The sequence below is a fragment of the Choloepus didactylus genome, chromosome 7 (assembly GCF_015220235.1).
Source record: "Choloepus didactylus isolate mChoDid1 chromosome 7, mChoDid1.pri, whole genome shotgun sequence".
Lineage (NCBI taxonomy): Eukaryota > Metazoa > Chordata > Mammalia > Pilosa > Megalonychidae > Choloepus > Choloepus didactylus.
In genome coordinates, this window is record NC_051313.1 from 78,122,334 (window position 1) to 78,143,112 (window position 20,779).

Consider the following 20,779-nt stretch of genomic DNA (forward strand, 5'->3'; position numbering starts at 1 on the left):
AGTTTTTAAAAAATTAGATATAAAGCAAAAATTGGAGTTTGGGATGGGCTTTTAGGAACCTCTTGAAATGATATTAAACCTAGGGGTTTTCTAGGACTGAAATATAATTTCCCCAGAACAAGTTATCTTGTCAGTACCCCCAACCTCAACTGAAATGTCAGACCTCTTCTCTTTATCTTCCCCATCTCTGCTTTCACTTCTTTCTGCCTCAAGATTAATAACCTAGTTTATGTTTTCTATCATATTTTAAGTCATTCTTCTATAATATTCTATAACCTTTCTCCCTTAATCTGACATTTTGGAACATATTCCAGGACTTTTTATATTATTTTTCCCACTATATATTTTTTGAGGTGTAATTAACAGGCAATAAAAACCACCAGTTTGAAGTATACAATTTGATGAATCTTGACAAATGTATATACCACCAACAATCATAATGTAGAATATTTGGACCTGTATTTTTTAATCTTCTAATTAAAAATAATTAAGTTTGTGAACATATTTGTAAATGACAAATTTACAAGTAAAAATATAGTTTTATTTAGTATGAAAGGAGAAATGAGGAATACATTTAAGAATAATAAAGAAAAGCGAAAGAATTTTGAAAAATCTGGATTATTTACCTATCTTCCTTTGTCCTCTAAATAAGATGAAATGCTTGCAGAAAAGGAAGACTTTGCCAAGGGTAAATTTGGTTTCAGGATACTTAGGGGTCTGTCTGTAACTGCTGATGAGAATCATGGTACTAATTCATATTTTTAGTTTGGTCTTCTGTTTTATTTCCTTTTTATGCTGGTATGTTTAGAATCAGGGTTCCTGGGCACAATTGAAGAATGGCAAGGTGGGCAGACAGGTGAGTTAGAGAAGGTGGTTGTAAGACCAGTTGGCACAAGCAATACTAAAACTCTCTTATTCTGCTCTTCAAACAACATAACTGCATGGGCAATGGTGCCCAATAGTGTAGAGCAAATTAATTGAAGCACAAAAGGAAATAAGTACTAGGAAATTGTTTGAAAGAGGCATAATTTGCCATATTCATTTGTGAAGTTATGTGTTAATGCATGTTTTGTGTAAATGAGGATTTCTGTATATGGGGAAGAAAAAAAATTAACTAAAAGTAGAATGTGAAATTGACTGTGGAGAAAAAGTGAGGCAAATATTGTCTCTGCCATCTGAAATCCCCTACCTTGGCTACTGTGTTACTCCATGATCGTCTCTCATCTCCTTTAACTCTGGACAGGCTTTGATGGTTTCTCTTCATGCTTTTAACCTTTTATTTTGGGGGCATTTCTCAAAGTTTTTCTCCAACCTCTTCTTTTTTTCTCTTGATATATTTTCTCCCTTGGAGATCATATTCCTATGATCCAAGGGAGTATCACCTCTTACTGAAATAAAAATCAAAGAATCACCAAGCTTTTAGCATGCATGAGTTTCTATATAGGGAGGGATGCCTGAGAAAATGGCCCCAAGGTTCCCTGTGCTTTCCCTTTATCCTGGAAATCTCCTCACTTTAATTAGCACTATTCCTCCCACTAGCCCCCATGGGTGTGCTGCTCTAATGTTATAGCTGTGGATCAAAATCCCTTCCCTTGTTTCTCTATAGCAGAGGGGAGGAACTTCTTTTTTCTTAAAGAACAAAACAAAACAAACAAACAAAAAAACACCAACCTATGAGAGAGACAAAAAACCTTAATTCAGCCTGGTCTACAAAATATTGTTTAGGGTTCTAAAAAATAGTCTTTGGGGTTCTAATACTCCCATACCCATTTTGGAGGTTGTTTAGAGGTTGTCTTCCTCCAGTACTAAAGAAAGACAGCTACTCAGAGATACCTTGCTCAGTCCACATAGAGAAGGTTTCCTCTCTTGTTTCAGGTTTTCCCACTTGAGAGAGACACCTGTTGTCTAGGAGACTGACAGCTAGAATGACCACATTCTTCAAGAGAGGCCAGTGCTCACCATATTCAGAGATACTCCTTGTCTAATAGCCACGCATATCAAATAATTGACATAACTGTATTTAGACATTCAACAAAAACATACTCAGCTCAGTGTTACATGGGATTAGTTATCACATGTCTATATAGATGACTTCCAAACCTGTATTTCTAGTTCAAACTTATTTATTCATTCTTTCCCTTGTTTATCAATTGGTCTTTATTTCTTGAGCACCATCTATGTATTAGGCACTGGCTAAGTCATGGGGGAGAACAAGACACACACAGCTCCTGTCCTCATGGAACTTGCATTTACAGGAATAGGCAGACATTAAAAAATTCTAAGTTGTTAAGTGTCATACAGAAAGACTGCAGGGTATTTTATGGGAGTCTATAAGAAGATCTAACTTAATATGTTCAGTCAGGAAAGGCTTCCTGGAGGAAATAACATTTAAGTGACACTTGAAGGATGAGAAGTCATCCATGTGTGTTCAGTGGTGTGTGTCACAGTGAAGGGAGAAACAGGGAGGAAATACTAAGCAGAGGGTACAATATATGCAAGGAATATTAAGTGCTTAGATAACAGGTAAGAGACTGTCTTGAGAGGAAGCTACTGAGGTGGTCAGGAATCAAATCATCCTGGACTATGTTATGGATTTCATATCTCTATTCTTAGAGTGACAGGAAGCCATTGAAAGCAGGGGAGTGACATGATCATATCCATATTTGTGTGAGAGCATATGATGATGATGATATTGATGATGATAATGATATAAAGATAGCTAGCACTTATGAAAAACTACACTTATTATATGCCAAGCACTGTTGTAAGTGCTTTCTATATATTAACTGACATGTGCCTCACACAAACCCTATGAGTTGAATACTATTTGGATGCCAAATTTATATGTGAGGAAACTGGGATATACAGACAGATTAAGTAACTTGTCCAAGATCACAGAGCTAATAAGTGGCAAAAATGAGATTGTAAAACCAGTCAGGTGGCAGTTACAATATTACCAGCAAAAGATGCCTGGGGCTTGGAATGGGGTAATGGCAGCTGCGAGGCATGAGAGTAGTGAAATTAAGATAAATATGGGCTATAAAATTCATAGCATTTATCTCCAAAGCACTACATTTCATAATGCCTGGTATATGTTTCAACTTGACTATCTAGCTGTTGCTCCAATTTTTTTTACCAAACCTTTTCCCACTCTTTTTTCCTACTTCTATTAACGATACCATCATTTGCAATCCAGACCCAAAGTCTTGAAGTAATTTTTTTCCTTTCTCTCTCACCCTTCTTTCGAGTGAGTGATCAATCACAAAGCCCATGCCAGTTACCTTTTGCAAAATCTTCACAATTCATCCCAACCATCTTTTACCCAATGTCCTGCCTATAAAAGTTTGAATGCAAAGCTTAATGCAGGTCAATTGGTGAGGGAGGCTGTAGGCAGACCATCCCAACTGAGACTTGTGATGAGCTACATAATCTCTCTGAATCTTATTTTCCTCATGGAGATGGTAGTAGCAGTACATGTTTCATAAGGGTGCCATTAGGATAAAATGAATACCAGTGCCTAGACATAGAATGCACTGTATAAACAGGCATTTTTATTGCACAGCCTAAGTTTTCCTTATAGGTAATTTTATTGAAGTATAAAATATATAGAAAAATATTCATATCATAAGTACTTAACTGAATTTTCACAAGTTGAACAATCCTGACTAACCAGCATCTTAATAAAGAAACAGAAACTAGCCCCTTGAAGCCCTTCTCATGACCCCTTCCAGTCACTACTCCTATGTAAAGGTAACCAATATCCCAATTTTATATTAATATTGTTAATGGTTATTTGTTAAACCTTGATATTACAAAAATTGTTAAAGAATTTATTGTAGTAGCATTTTGACTTTTATTTAATATCTAAGACTTAAAACTATTTGCTGATTAATGACTTAATATATAATTATATCTTGTTTTCTAGGTTGAAAAAGCTCCTTGAACAAGAAAAGGCTTACCAAGCCCACAAAGAAAAAGAAAATGCTAAGCGGCTCAATAAACTAAGAGATGAGCTTGTCAAACTTAAGTCCTTTGCACTCATGCTGGTGGATGAAAGACAAATGCATATTGAGCAACTTGGTCTGCAAAGCCAGAAAGTACAGGATCTTACTCAGAAACTGAGGGAAGAAGAAGAAAAGCTCAAAGCCATTACTTCCAAATCCAAAGAAGACAGGCAAAAATTGCTCAAGTTAGAAGTGGACTTTGAACACAAGGCTTCAAGGTTCTCTCAAGAGCATGAAGAAATGAATGCTAAATTGGCTAATCAAGAATCTCACAACAGGCAACTTAGACTCAAGCTGGTTGGATTAAGTCAAAGAATTGAGGAGCTAGAAGAAACCAACAAAAATCTTCAAAAGGCAGAGGAAGAACTTCAGGAATTAAGAGACAAAATTGCCAAAGGGGAATGTGGAAATTCCAGCCTCATGGCAGAAGTCGAAAATCTCCGAAAGCGAGTACTTGAAATGGAAGGTAAAGACGAGGAGATCACCAAAACTGAATCCCAGTGTAGGGAGTTGAGGAAGAAGTTGCAAGAAGAAGAACACCACAGTAAGGAGCTCAAACTCGAAGTTGAGAAATTACAGAAGAGAATGTCTGAACTGGAGAAACTGGAAGAAGCATTTAGCAAGAGTAAGTCTGAATGCACACAGCTACACTTAAATCTGGAGAAAGAAAAGAACTTAACCAAAGACCTGTTAAATGAATTAGAGGTGGTCAAGAGTCGAGTTAAAGAACTTGAGTGTTCTGAAAATAGATTGGAAAAGGCTGAATTAAGCCTAAAAGATGATCTTACAAAGTTGAAGTCTTTTACTGTGATGCTGGTTGATGAAAGGAAAAATATGATGGAAAAAATAAAGCAAGAAGAAAGAAAAGTGGATGGACTCAATAAGAATTTTAAGGTGGAACAAGGAAAGGTTATGGATGTAACTGAAAAACTAATTGAAGAAAGTAAGAAGCTTTTAAAACTGAAATCTGAAATGGAGGAAAAGGTATACAATTTGACAAAAGAGAGAGATGAGTTAGTAGGTAAACTGAAAAGTGAAGAAGAAAAATCCTCTGAATTAAGCTGCAATGTTGACTTATTAAAGAAGAGACTGGATGGAATAGAGGAAGTGGAAAGAGAAATAACAAGGGGAAGGTCTAGAAAAGGACCTGAGCTCACCTGCCCAGAAGATAATAAGATTAAAGAACTAACACTTGAAATTGAGAGACTGAAGAAACGTCTCCAACAACTGGAGGTGGTTGAAGGGGATTTGATGAAGACAGAGGATGAGTATGATCAGCTAGAGCAGAAATTTAGAACTGAACAGGATAAGGCTAACTTCCTCTCTCAGCAACTAGAGGAGATAAAGCACCAAATTGCCAAGAATAAAGCAATAGAGAAAGGGGAGTCTGTGAGCCAGGAAGCTGAGCTGAGACACAGATTCCGGTTAGAAGAAGCTAAAAGTCGAGACTTAAAAGCCGAAGTCCAAGCTCTTAAAGAGAAGATTCACGAATTAATGAACAAAGAAGATCAGCTTTCTCAGCTCCAGGTGGATTATTCGGTCCTTCAACAAAGATTTATGGAAGAAGAAAATAAGAACAAACACATGGGACAAGAGGTCCTCAATTTGACCAAAGAGTTGGAGCTTTCTAAGCGCTATAGCCGAGCTCTGAGACCCAGTGTGAATGGAAGAAGAATGGTGGATGTTCCGGTAACGTCGACGGGCGTACAGACTGATGCTGTCAGCAGCGAAGCAGCAGAGGAAGAAACACCAGCTGTGTTTATACGGAAATCCTTTCAAGAAGAAAATCATATCATGAGTAATCTTCGACACGTGGGATTGAAAAAACCTATGGAGCGATCCTCTGTTCTAGACAGGTATCCTCCGGCAGCAAATGAGCTCACCATGAGAAAGTCTTGGATTCCATGGATGAGAAAAAGGGAAAATGGGCCCCCAGTCACTCAGGAGAAAGGTTCTAGAACAAATGCCAGTGCAGGGCACCCAGGGGAGCTAGTCCTTTCACCAAAACAGGGCCAGCCCCTCCACATTCGAGTGACTCCAGACCATGAGAACAGTACTGCCACTTTGGAGATAACAAGCCCGACATCTGAAGAATTTTTTTCTAGCACCACTGTCATTCCTACGTTAGGGAATCAAAAACCAAGGATAACCATTATTCCATCGCCAAATGTTATGTCTCAAAAACCAAAAAGCGGAGATACGACTCTTGGCACAGAAAGAGCCATGTCCCCAGTCACAATTACTACATTTTCCAGAGAGAAAACTCCAGAAAGTGGAAGAGGCACGTTTGCCGACAGGCCCACATCCCCCATTCAGATAATGACAGTGTCTACATCAGCAGCCCCAGCTGAGATCGCAGTCTCTCCCGAATCCCAGGATATGCCCATGGGAAGGACTGTCCTCAAAGTCACCCCAGAGAAACAGACTGTTCAAACTCCAGTACGGAAATACAACGCCAATACCAATATTATAACCACAGAAGACAATAAAATTCATATTCACTTAGGTTCTCAGTTTAAAAGATCCCCCGGGACTTCAGCTGAAGGAGTGAGTCCGGTTATTACTGTCCGGCCAGTCAGCATGACAGCTGAGAAGGAGGTTTCCACTGGCACTGTCCTTCGCTCTCCCAGGAACCATCTCTCCTCACGATCTGGTGCAAGCAAAGTGACAAGCACTATCACCATAACACCAGTTACAACTTCATCTTCTCGAGGAACCCCGTCAGTGGTGAGTAAAAGAGGTCTCAAAGGGCAGACTGGGGAGAGAGGGAGAAGTGAGTAGTGAGACGAACCCAGAATCCACTATGTAATAAAACCTCACGCCTCTCACTCCAGATGAGCCCACTGCTTCCTAGATGACTGCCTACACTGTTGTGAGAAATGAGAATAAAAAGTGACCTAATATTTTGATAAATTGGGGTAATTTTGAGGGGAAATTTCTTTTTTTTTTTAAGTTAATTATGGAGACCCTAAAGTACTTGCAAAGATGGCCTCTTTGAAACAACAGAATATAGTAGCAAGTTTGAAATTTGATTTTTATCAATAGCACTTTTTAAAATGCAGACTGGGGAAAATAGTACATATGGAAGAAGGATTAAAACTGTTCCTAAGTCATATTTCTATAACCTAAAACAGTCAATATGTGATTATGTATAGACATAGTTGTACTTTATTCCAAAAATAAGATTAAAAGATTTTACTATCAATAACTTTTTAAAAGTAAAAAGTGAGCTTATATGTCTAAAAACTGTATTTTATTAATAGGATCTTGCACAGAGTAGTTGCTTGATCAATATTTATTTAATAACTAGCTGGAAGGCTAAGGCTAACTAAATGATTATAAAAATCATGTCCAAAATATAAAAACCAGGGCTTAAAAATAAATTCTAGTTTTCAAAATATTTTTAGTGTTTATCTTCATAGAATGGAGACAAACTGATAAATATAATGATACAAAAAATATAATTTTTGACGTTTATTTAAATCATAAATTCTTATGTTTCCTAGACCCTGCACAAATTCTATCACATCTACTGTAAACTCTCTAGAAACTCTTAAGTATAGAAATGTGGTTTATTTTTCCAAACCTCAATAACTCTCTGTGCACCAATATAAAATCAAGATAGACTTCAGTGTATGAATTATTAATGGCTTTACTGGGAAAGCTTTTAATTATTGGTGCTACAGGGGCCAAATAGCATTCAGAATTGCTTACCCTTCTTAAATGATGCAATTACTGCTTTTTAGGCCACACAGAACGTTACGTGGTTGTGCAGGGTCCTGATTCTTCCTGCTGCATTTTATATAAAGACAGTGGGGGTGTAAATGGTTGTAACTGAGAAGATTTATCAAAGAAGATTTAGCCATTCTCTCATGGACATAAACAAAAGACTACTAAGTCACCTCTAGGCTTTTGGAATCACAGCAGAAAATGTTTCTAAGCACCTCTGGGGGCAGACTTACTGTTGTAACATCTTATTTCCATTTTAAGTTATCAGATCAAGATAGTCTTACCCTCTTAGTAACCTTTTTTCGACTATTGATTAAGCCTTATACACAAATAGGATATCAAATCAACTGTCTAAAATTTCTATGGCCTGGACAATGACCCCTTTATTTCAGGTATATCGGATTCCATAAAATTCAAGGATAGCAAAAGGTTTATGTATCCTTTTAGATTTGAACAGTGAGGCTTGTTCATTTGTGCATTTTTTCATTCAATATTGAGCATCAGCTACAAACTAGGCACTGGGCTAGGCTTTGGAATGCAAAGACTTCTAAAAGACATGTCTTTTGTTTTAGAAGTTCTCAATTGGAACCTCTGTAGTGGTCCTATGGTAGAGATGTTTATAAAAAGGAACCACCACAGAAGGCTTCACAGAGGAGGTTTTCACAGATAGGGAACATTTTCAAGAAGGGAAAGGGAAGGCTCGTGTAGAGGGAACAGTGTATGCAAAGGCATGGCAATGTGGAAGAGCCTGACACGTCTGGGGAATGGTGAGCAGTCCGGTTGTACTGCAACAGTCGGGCAGAGGGAGAAAACACATAAGCAGTAAATGGAGAGGCAAACTGGAGTCAGGTATTGAAGGACAGCAGCAGATGTCTTACTATGGAATTGACATTGAATCTCAGAGTTGACAAAGACAGCCACTGAAAGGGCATATGGGGGACATTATATTTTTTATGTTTTAGAAAGATATGCCTAGAATACATTTTAAAGGATAAATTGGAGGGGACAAAGACTGAGGACAGGGAAGCTGTTGCAGTTCTCTAGGCTGGAGATGAAGTAGGCTTGCACTGTGGTAGTGGAAATGACAGAAGATATATTAAAGATTGAATTGAAAAGATTTCATGACAAATTGAATATAGAGGGTGGCTCTGACTGAGTGGGCAGGATGGAAAACATGGGGGACAAATAGTTTATGGGAGAAAAGTAAATGTTTGGGGCATGTTATATATGAGATGCCTGGGGGACACTGGAAATACCCATCTGCAGTTCGGGAGAGCTTTGAAGACTAGAGATTATGGGACTCATTGACACATGGGATGCTAATTGAGGGGGGTTCTCAGGGTGAATGTGAAAAATAAAGAGGGCTGAGAACAAAAACTGCTAGCACCTATATTTAGAAGGCAGGTGAGGTAGTACAAGGAGCCAACAAAAGAGACAGAAAAGAAGTTGTCAAAGACAAGAGGTGACTCATGTGAGACTCAAATCAGAAATCACAGCAAGATTGTTCTAAGAGCACCATAAGAAGGAAGGTGTAGGCAGCACTGACAATTAAAAAACAAGAAGAGTCAGAGGTCATTTGTAACCTCAGCAAGAGAGGTCTCTATTGAGATAATTTTGAAGAAGATTTAAACATGTCTGTGGACTCCATGAAGGAAGAAAGTCCTAATAAAGATGGATGGTCTCAAGCACAGGTGAAAGGGGAGCTGCTTCATTTCAGATGGAGGAAAAGAGGGAGAGTGGAGATAATTTGGTGGGCAGTCCGAGTAAAGTTGCCTGGTTTATGCCTGGTGGCCTATTGCTTTTTCTGTGAAAAAGGAGTTAAGTTCACCTGCAATAAGGGTAAAGAAGGTAGGTGTGCTGGTTTGAATGTATTATGTCCCCCAGAAAAAGCCATCTTTTTTGATGCAATCTTGTGGGGCAGATATATTAGTGGGGATTAAGTTGGAACGTTTGGATTAGGTTGTTTGCATGGAAATGTGCCCCACCCAACTGTAGGTGATAACTCTGATGAGATATTTCCATGGAGGTGTGGCCCCACCCATTCAGGGTGGGCCTTGATCAGTGGAGCCATATAAATGAGCTGACAGACAGAAGGAACTCAGTGCAGCTGTGAGTGACATTTTGAAGAGGAATTACAGCCAAGAGGGACACTTTGAAAAAAGCACAGGAGCTGCAGATGAGAGACAGTTTGAAGAGAGCCGTTGAAAGCAGACTCTTGCTCCAGAGGAGCTGAGAGAGGACAAATATTCCAAGTGCAACTAAGAGTGATGTTTTTGAGGAACTGCAGCCTAGAGAGGAACGTCCTGGGAGAAAGCCATTTTGAAACCAGAACTTGGGAGCAGATGCCAGCCACGTGCCTTCCCAGATAATAGAGGTTTTCCGTACACCATTGGCCATCCTCCAGTGAAGGTACCCAATTGTTGATGGACATTTTATGGCCTTAATACTGTAACTGTGTAACCAAATATATCCCCTTTATAAAAGCCGATACATCTCTGGTGTTTTGCATTCTGGCAGCATTAGCAAACTAAATTAGTAGGTTAGGTGCTTGAGAAGAGAAGGAAGTTTGGCAGAGATGTTTCAAAAGAAGGGAAAGGAAGGTAATCAGAGAGGCTTAGATACCAACCCCAAGTGTCTTAGAATTCTTTTATCAAGGTTCTTACAATTCTTACAATTCTTCTATCTGGGCAGGTACCACCTGTGGGTGTTCCTGTGTGGCCAGAGTCCTGAAAATGTACAAATTGATGATATTATCTAGAGTTAACTCACCAATATCTCCCTTGTGTGTCTCTCTCTATATTTTCTCTCCTACAGTCAGTACAAGATGGGTCATCCCAGCGGCCTACACCCACCCGCATTCCTATGTCAAAAGGTATGAAAGCAGGAAAGCCAGTAGTGGCAGCCCCAGGAGCAGGAAATCTGGCCAAATTCGAGCCTCGAGCTGAGACTCAGTCAATGAAAATAGAGCTGAAGAAATCTGCAGCCAGCAGCGCTACCTCTCTTGGAGGGGGGAAGGGCTGAGGGCAGTGGCTGAGGGGGTATGTTGTGCAGATGCTACTGCTGCCATGAAAGTGAACCTTATTTGTTAGTGCCAACTCTTCTACATGTACTAACTTAAGTTTTAAATATCTTGTTTATGAAATAACCAACTAATAGCCACATGTCTTTCCTATTTTGCGCATTTGTTTTAATGCTGTGGAATACAAATAATTAGCAAAAATAATTTGCAGTATGGTTTGTTGAAGATGCTGGGCCTGAGGCAGGGCCTGACTTCTAGACCCAGTTTGGCTTCTAGCCTAGAGGACCCATCAGTTGTCCCATCTGAGCCTCAGTGTTTTTATCAGTAAAAGGCAGGGTTGGATCACGTGATCTCCAAGTTTGGTTCCCATATTTCCTAATTGTAAGCCAAATTTAATAGGCCTTGTTCCACAGTAATTTTTTACTTTTAAAAAATTCTATTATACAATAGGAAATAGTTTAATAATTGTCATTTGCCTTAATCGAATCTTGAATTTGCTTCATGTGCTGGAAAAAAACATCTCATGGCTCTCAGAGGGGCTGGACCTCTAAAGTTCTGCAAAAACAAAAGCCTCTAAAATGACTTCAGGAAATAACATGAATGTGAAATAAAATGGAACTGAAATACGGAATCCTAAAAACAGAGTTTTACTTATTTGTGTGTGTGTGTGTGTGTGTGTGTGTGGAGAAATTTTGACCACCTCCGAAAGAGTCCCAGAATTTCATAGAGAATAATTTCAGAACCATTAGTATCAGATTTGGGCTCTATTCAAGCGTGCAACTGATTTAAATTGTGGAGCAGTTTGAGCAGAGTTGTCAAATGGCCCTTTATATGTCAACAGATATTGTAATGGGTAGAAAATAGCAGAAAGTAAATTCTGAAACATTTATGCCAAGGAAAAAAAAAATGACATCATGCATAGCTTAATTGGATTCAAATATTTTCCTCAGTTAAGTGTGGACTTTGCTTGCAAATGTAGAATCAGCTCCTGATCTGATGTGTGTGTGTGTGTGTGTGTGTGTGTGTGTGGTTTGGAGAAGATAATTATTTCTGTCAGTTGTACTCATGTTTATGTAATTTTCATTAATTTTAAGCATGTTTTAATATGCATGAAATAGTGTGAATACAAAATATCGGGTGTCTGTGTGTGGAGATTAACCATGTTCAAGTGGACACTGTCATTGTGCTTTTTAGTCAAATAACCACAAATGAGCTCAAGGCGAATAACCCGCAGTTAAGTATCTGAGGTCTCACGTAGGCAATATTTTTGACAGAATTTTGTAGAAATTTTTGAACCAATTGGATGAACTTTACAAAAATACATAAATGGAAAGTTACAGATTTTTTTTCCATTTCTGAATTTTGAGAGTTCCAAAATTATATAGATAATAACTGCTCTTGATATTTGGAAGGGACAGATTTTTAAAAAGATGTATGATTTGCTTATAGCCCATGAATCATGAAGCTTCATGATAAAACAGCTCTTCTATGAGTTCTTTCCATAACAGATTTCCTACCCCTTACAGAACTTGGACTTGAATTTCTATTTAATGGCGATAGATACCACACTATTCATACTCGTTTTAAACAGGTATCTGTTGCCTATTGCTCATCAGTTTTCAGCATAGGTATTAAAAAATGTTGAGCAACCATATTAAAGGCATACCGTAATAGTGGGATTTTAAGATAGAAGGAGAGAGAGAGACCAGGAAAAAAGACTGTTTATGAAGTAAGATTTTGAACAAGTTTAAACAAGAGACCTTGCCATTAGGAATGCTGACTTGTATTTTCCTAAAAGGGGATTTTCCCCCCTTTGGTAAAGTGGACATCCAACCCTTTCAAAACAAGAACAGTCAATGTTTTTACTAATGCCCACGTGGCATTTGTGAAGTATTTAGCGTTACTGTACCGTAACATACTGTATTTGAGCAAAAGAGGATGTCAAAAGAAACAAATATTCCATTCCTTTTGATTCTACCTGCCATTCTTCGATGATATTCATCATAATCTTGTTATCACTTGCTACTGTTTTTGCTTTTACATGCTCACATCATGCTTACATCGTTTCCTTCTGGAAGTCCATACCATCAGTAATGAGAGTGCTCCAAAAGGCTTAACAGTGCATGTACAGGATGTTTATACATCTGGATCTTGGAATACAGCCACCTACAAAGTATAACTGCTAAGAAAACTTGGCAGCACAATACATATTCACTTTTCAGAAAAGAGAAAAGAGCAAACACCATAACAGGTTTTCTCTGTAATTTTAGAATCAAGTCTACATTTATTGTGTTTTAAATCACATATTAGAAATGAAATCCACTGGACATAGGAGGTAGAGGATTAAATGCACTCTAACTCCAGCTTCTGTTTGTGAATATTTTGTTTTTAGGATGCAGTTTGACTTTGTAGGGGTGAGTAGGATTAAAAAGTTAGAATCTTTTCCCTGTCCTGAAACACATTGTCTAGTAAGATAAAAAGGGTCTCACCAGGGCTGCTATTTACAGCTGCTGCTCAGGTCCCACCCTGAAAAGCTCCAGGGACTGCCATTTCCATCGACTGCAATGTGAATGGCGCCCCCTGGGGACATGCGGGGCACAACCTGGTTTTCCCCTCCTGAGAATAATTTGAATATATTGACTATATGGGCACACTACAATGGTGGCTGCTTAGCTTGCGTGGTACTAGAAATGTTCCTGTATAGGACGTGGTCCTAAGGGTGTTTATCATTTGAAAATGTGAGCTTCCTGTCTAGGTCATCTGTTTAAGCAGGGTTATTCAGTTTCTACAGGCATTCCTATTATATTTTCAGTAAGGACTGCAGTCACTGGGCTTTCTCTAGAGATTTTAGTACATTCATTGAGGGTGTTACCAAAACTCTTAGTCGAATGTCTTCAAGAAATAAGTGAAGAAATAGCTTTGATGTGTACTGTGGGAAGAATATAATTTCAGGAAAATGAAAACATGGCCAAGAACATACTATGTAAAAAGATTTGAATTTCTCACTCCCTCCTAGGTTCAGAATACTAGGCAAAGAGTGATACTTTCCTGATTGGGAAAACTACAGAGTTAGTTGATGAGGAGAGTGTATTTATGTAGAAGGCTGGAGGGCAGAGGGTGGTGAGGGTGGGAAAGAGGGAAGCAGGAGAGGGGCCCAGAGAGGAATTCCCAGTAAATTGGAATGTATTATTCCAAAATGTCCAGAGCACAGGTAAAGATTAGTCTTTTCCTTCTTACTGCTCCTCCAGGTTCTCATCATTGGTCATCTCCCTGTTCTCTGCCATTTCAGCTTCTCCTTTTTCAACTACTTCTTCCACACAGACTATAAATATGCTTTGACCTCCTCCATTTTAGCAAAATTCTTCCTTAACTGTGCAGTCCTCTATAGCTACTATCCTGTTTCCTTCCCTGCCTAGTTAAGCTCTTAACAGAACACTCAACATTTTCTGCTGTAACTTCCACACTTTTAATTTATTCTCTTTTTTATTCAATTTTATTGAGATATATTTACATACCATACAATCATCCAAAGTGTACAATCAGTTGTCCACAGTACCATCAAACAGTTGTACATTCATCTTCACAATCAACTCCTGAACATCTTCACCACTCAAAAGAAAAAAAAAAAACAAGAATAAAAATAAAAGTAAAAAAGAACAACCAAGACATCCCACCCCCAATTATTCATCTAACATCTGTCCCCACTTTTCCACTCATATGTCCATACATTGGACAAAGGGAGCATGAGCCACAAGGTCTTCACAATCACACAGCCACACTGCACAAGCCACACAGTCACACATCATCCCCAAGAATCAAGGCTACTAGGCCGCAGCTCAAGAGCTCCAGGCATCTCCCTCCAGCCACTCCAATACACCAAAAACCAAAAAGGGATATCCATACAATGCCCAAGAACAACTTCCAGAATGACCTCCCAACTCCACTAAAATTTTTTCAGACACTAAAACTCCACTTTGTTTTCATTTCTCCTCCCCCTCCCCAGTCAAGGAAGCCCTCTCAATCCCACGATACCGGGTCCTGGCCCATCTCCAGGAGTCCCAGGGAGACCCACACTCCAGAGAGTTACATCCCATGCAGGGGGGAGGACAGCGAGTCCACCTGCAGAGACGACCCAGAGAGAGAGGCCACACCTGGGCAATGAAAGAGGCTCTCCAAGGGTCACTCCCAGGTATAACCACAAGTAGGCTTAGCCTCTCCTTTGCAGTAACAAGTTTCATAAGGGCAAGCCCCAAGATTGAGGGCTCAGCCTTCTAAATTGGTAGTTCCCAACGCTTGTGAGAATAAGCTTCCCTAGGTGGGGAAGCTTAATATGTCCACATTTTCCCCCAGTCCCTCAAGGGGGCTTTGCAAATACATTTTTATTCTCTGCCCAAATTACTCTGGGGTGTATCGTGGCATCACACTAACCTGTATAAAACAACCAGTTCTCACTCCCCATTTGAAGTTCCATGTAATTATTGTGTTTGGATAAACTGACCATACAAGTTAAATTATATAGTATGCAGCAGAAAATAAAGATTTTCCACCAAATAAACATCTCTTCCTTTGGTCTCACACAGAAGTTGAGGTTTTAAAACACTGTCAATATTGTCCTTTACCCTTTGGTCTGATTTGCCTTAGTCCTAACCAGATTAGTTTCATTCATATCTCTAATTGAAGTCTGAACTCTTTTTCAGCTTTTTTAACAGTTGCTGTATGGGGTAACACTGACATTCTAGCAGTTGAACTCTGGCTCTGAGTCTCAGGTGTCACACAGATAACCCAAAGTTCCGGGGACTGACCAGATTATACAGAGCTCAGCATCTCAGAATTTAGAGATAACCATTACAAATCAGGAACCAATGTGACTGCTGTATGAGCTTACAATCTAGGGACATTTACAATAAGCCTTACCCTGATAACCTATGCTCTCAGATTCAATCCTCAGAGTTTGCACATTGTGGTTAGTCCATATTAGTGATGTGTTACAATGTATGTCTTTTCATTTCTGGCTTATTTCACTCAAAATACTGTCCTCAAGATCCATTCATCAAGTTGCATGCCTCACAACTTCATTCCTTCTTGCATCTGCTCACTATTCCATTGTATGCACACACCACAGTTCATTCACCATTCTATGCATCAGTTGATGTACCTTTAGGCCGCCTCCATCCATTGCAAATTGTGAATACTGCCACCATAAACACCAATGTGCCAATGTCCATTTGTATCTCTGCTCTCAGTTCTTCCAAGTATATACCCAATAATGGGATTGTAGGACCTTATGGCAACCCTATACTTAGCTTCTTGTGGAACCACCACCCATTCATTCTTGAATTACTGTTTATATTTATTGAAGTAATACATATACATAGTTAAGACATCAGCCAGTGCTGAAAGACACAAAGAAAACAGCTGCTTCTTACCTCACTTCCCTCTCCTCCTTATCCCTTAGTCTTGCTCCTTAGAGAAAATCATTTCCAAAGCTCGCTCTTCTAGTATTTATCACCATGCTTAAGCTACTATGTTTTATTTATAAATTTTAGGTATCTTTTGTTTTCCCATTGTTTTTGATGGCTGTGAATTTAACCCTCTCAAAGTGTCCCCTCACTTCCATTTTCCCCATCCTCCCAATATGATTACATCACAATTTTTGGATAAATTAGCAGACTGCATTTATATGTTCATAACTGTACATGTAAAAATTGTTCCTTGCTGAGTGAAGTAGTATACTATGATTGTTTCTATCCTTTTACACTTTTCTCCCTACAAAAGAATAATTGTTTTATATTTTTCATCTGATTGGTTTTCTATGTATCAATCTTTATTTTTTTCCAACTGTGCCAATGATCTGCCAAACACCTATCAATAATTTCTCCAAACATTTAAACACATCAGTTTCATATTTTTTCTCTGGAGACTTGCCTGAATTCAGCCCTCTGTTTCCTTGCTCAGTCTGGACTGGTTGTCCTCTAGGCCTGCTGCACAGCTGTTGTCCTGTTGTCTTTTCACCTATGTTGAACCCCTATTTCCTGGATGCCTTATCTTTCTCCTCCGCCTCCTTTTCTTCCCCATCTTCCTATCTATTTATCTATCTATCTAATTTATCATGTTTAGAAGTATATCTTCCAGTCATTTCTACAGAGAAAAATCCTCCAGTATCCTCCCTGGGGCAGGCTACCTAAATTCTGGGAATAGGTATGTGGAAGTAGGATAAGAATCTCGCAGTTCAGTGTGTAAACTTTTTAATTCTTTGCATTCAGTCTATGCCTCACCTCTGCTCATTCTTGTGCCTAAGCCTGGAATTTCTCTGGGTCAGTTTTTCTAGAAAATAAATCTTTTGTCTTCTGTGAGGCTGAAGGTCAAGTTAGGCCTGTGCTCTTTTCCCTCAATGACGTCTATCTCCTTGGTTTCCTTCTACCTTTCTGACTGTTCCTCCTCAGTTTCTTCCCTTGCTGGCTTATTTTATACATGTATCTTAAGAGTTCATATTCCCCAAGTCTCTATTGAGAGCGATTTTCCTACTATATAGGCCTACTGTGTTTATTTTATATATTCCCATTGCTTCAATTAACACCCAGGTGCTGATGACTCCAATCTTGTATCCAACTTCATAATGTACATCTCCAACTCACCTTATCTAAAGACATTCTTATCACCTCCTTAATCCTCCTTCCAAATCTGCTCCTTTTCTTATTATTCTACCCAACCTAGAAAAGTGGTAGCCATTTTAGTTTCCTCCTTCTCCCTCACCCACCAAGTAGAGTCATTCAGCAAGTCCTGCACATTCTAACCCTCTAACATCTCTAGTGGCTGAACCTACCTCTCCATTCTCTTCTGCCACTGCCTAAGTTGAGGTTTAAGTCACTTCTCATCTGGACTCATCTGGTAGCCTGCCAACTGGCCTTATAACTGCAGCCTCAAAACCTTCTGATTCATCTTTCACTTTGCTTTCCAAGGTATAAACTGATCACATAACCCCTCTATTTGAAAACCCTCCAAAGATTCCTCATCATCTACAGAATACATTGCCACATCCTTGGCCTGGCACTTGAGGTTCCCTGTGACCTGCCTTCTCTACCTCTCCGTAACAGTGTGCATCTTTCCCTTTCCCTTGTCTGGACCCCTGCACTCTGGACTTATGGTATGTGTAGCTTGCGTATTAGGCCAAGCCCCTCTTCCTTGACTTGTAAGCTTGTTCCTTCTGCCTAGACTGCCCTTTCTCCTGCTTTTTTTTCTAGTGTTTTTGCCCTTGTCTGTTCAAGTCTTCAGTTAAAAACATTGCCTCCTCTAGAAGCCAAACTATTATTTCTGAATCTAGCCTGGGGTTTAAAGGCCTGTCCATTGCTGTAAAATGCATGGCACTTATCATAGAGAAACAAAACCAGCAGCAGAAAGATGGCAAACAGTTGAGGAAGAGATGCTCTTGCATTGCACCTGTGTCTGCAATGCAAACCTGTGAGAAGGACATGGAGGGAACTGACGGATCCTGTATGATAAAATGAAGATAAAGACATGGTGGATTTAGGGAAAATCCAGTTACTGCTGGATTTCCTGATAGTAGAAGTTACTTCTATTTCCCTCCCAAGGCACAATAGCAGGTAGTGGATCCAAAACAGCCAAGAGACCTGGACTAGGAAATTCTCACGTTGGAAATCATCACACGTGTGGAGAACTAAGAGGGTCTGATGGATTTCTGTGAAGTATAAACACACTCGAATAAATTACTAATGGAACTTTCCTCACTCTCTCTGATTCCCCCAGTGGAGCACAAAGGGCACTTTAGGAAAGAGAAAGTTTCAGGTAATTTGCCATGCTCATTAAGTTCATGAAGGATCCCCTAAAATAGGATAGAGAAGCTCTAATTTTAAAGAATTAAACAAAATTAAAAGCAGGATTTAGATTTAGGATAGATATCAAGGAGAACATCCAGAGCCGGAAAGTTGCTGAACAATGGACTGGATGTCTAAGAGAGGACTGGAAGTCAAGAGAAGTAATAGTCAGGTTTGCCACCAAAAGGTTGGGTAACCTTTAGCAAATCATCTCACCTTGGCTTACAGTTTAGTATTTGCCTGTAATATCCTATGATTCTGTTATTCCTCCTTGTCATCATAATATGATGTGCTCACTATAGTTTTGCAAGCAGCTTAAAAGACACTGTTATAAAGCTTTTCTTAAAAACTAACGATTAATTGCATATCTGGTAAAGGTACTTTGGGCTTCTCTATTTGTGTCAATGCTATGTATATGTGATTGACAGAAGTTCTGGTTAGAGCTGAGAATGACTTTAAAGATCAAGAGGATACTCATCTCTATTATTAAAGATGAAATACAGAAATTAAAAACAAAAACAGATAAACAAGAAAAACCCTGAAGTTTAGAGATGTCTAGCCATCTCATTAACGATGAAGCCAGGATTGAAAGTCAGATCTTTAGTGTCTTTCAGTACATTATTCTTGATTTCATGTATTCAAACTACTTCACATGAGCAAAGTACATATTCATACATAGATTAAAACACACACTCATTGGGCCAAAATAATATTACCAAAGGATTTTGAGATCTTGAGGTATCTACATAGAAACTGTATGTGTAAAACTTCCTGTAACAGTGCTTTTATGAATACTATTGTCCTTATCTAAGAAGCACAATGACATTCTCAATTTTAGCATGTAATGTAATTTTCCATGCTATTCTGAAACGAGCATAGGCATTTAGCATCTGTGTCCAAAAAAGCAAAAGCATGAGCATGCTTGGCTCAAAAACCTATTTTTCACCATTTAAAAAATTTAGAGTTCATGTTATATATGGAAGAACTAGTTCAAATTTGCTTATGTCTGAGAAACAGCCACCTATGTGGGAGATAAGGATTAGTTTGCCTGAAAAAGAACTTACCAGTCCTGACTGTGATCATTGGTAACTCCTGCAACCTGGGGAAGTAAGGGGATGATTTGGGCTAATGGTGGAGTAGGAAATGTTTTGGAAGGAAGCAAAGAAACTATTAGGTGAGTGAGAAACCCCAGGAGAGTTTGTATTATCTGGTTCAAAAGTTTCCTGGAGCAAATGACAGAACTGATTAGCACAGTATTTCTATTTAGCTGAGCCAAATCCGAAAGAAGGAATACCAGTCCAAGTCAACAGAGGAAGTTTATTGAACTTCCTATTTAGAACAGATGTTTTATCAGAACTCTGATTAATTTTGGAATATGATAATAACCAGACTGAACCCTGAAGCAGTTTATAAAAATGAGAACCTTAAAAGTAAACAATATTTAGGCACTCCTACTTCTAAAAGGTATATAGAACATTGGACATTGTTGGAGGTGGAAAATTTGCCCTGAGGGCAGCAAGTTCAAAGCTGGGGTTGGTAGCTGTGGAGAAAAAGAACAGCACAGCCCTAAGGTGGAACCATGCCTTCCTGGCAGTGTCGCTGGAGGGCAATGGAGCCATGGAGCATGGGAGGCAGGCCCTAAGCCAGTCAAACTGATGCAAAATCCAAGAGGAAATGTTTTCTGTAACTTGGTGTGCAGTGAAGGAGTTTTCCTTTGTTGATGCAAAGTCCTGCTATACATTGAACTTCTGCCATGTCTTGTCTTTAGTGTGTGAACTTAGAGACTACCTGTTAAGTTGATCTGGTCTAATTTTCTGAGCAAATTTTTAAAATTCAGGGAGTTTAGCAGAGTATAAACATATGCATTGCATGGGAAGGAGGCATTAGCACTCAAGAGACTGTCACGTCCCCAAATTTCTCCCCAAATCCCATCTTGTACAGAAAATTTCAGATCTCAAGTCATCAGTCTGGCCAGTAGTTCTGGGATACTGCCCGAGGAGGATGAATAGATAATAAGGTGAACTCAAGCCAAGTGTAATTAGGAATTGATAATACGTGGAACTTTCTTTCCATGGAAGTTATCTAATAGCAAGTATAATAAAAGAATTAATTCATAAGCACATCATTTCACAAGAATACTGTAATAACAAATATTGTATTGTTACCTGAAGTTTCTTAAAAAACATCAAGATAAC

The 20,779-nt window shown here is 38.9% G+C and overlaps 1 protein-coding gene across 6 annotated transcripts in view; it reads left to right on the top strand.

Annotated features, from left to right (window-relative positions):
* FILIP1 (filamin A interacting protein 1) overlaps window positions 1-20,779 on the top strand; it is a 370,688-nt gene that overhangs the window by 342,230 nt on the left and 7,679 nt on the right. For 4 of the 6 annotated variants that reach the window (XM_037843873.1, XM_037843872.1, XM_037843875.1 and 1 more), the window contains 2 exons: window positions 3,926-6,731; window positions 10,548-11,383. In XM_037843873.1, coding sequence (XP_037699801.1) covers window positions 3,926-6,731; window positions 10,548-10,754 — 3,013 coding nt within the window. In that variant the 3' untranslated portion in view covers window positions 10,755-11,383. Of the gene's footprint in view, window positions 1-3,925; window positions 6,732-10,547; window positions 11,384-20,779 lie in introns of those variants that run through there. The other 2 variants (XM_037843876.1, XM_037843877.1) reach the window with 2 other exon arrangements.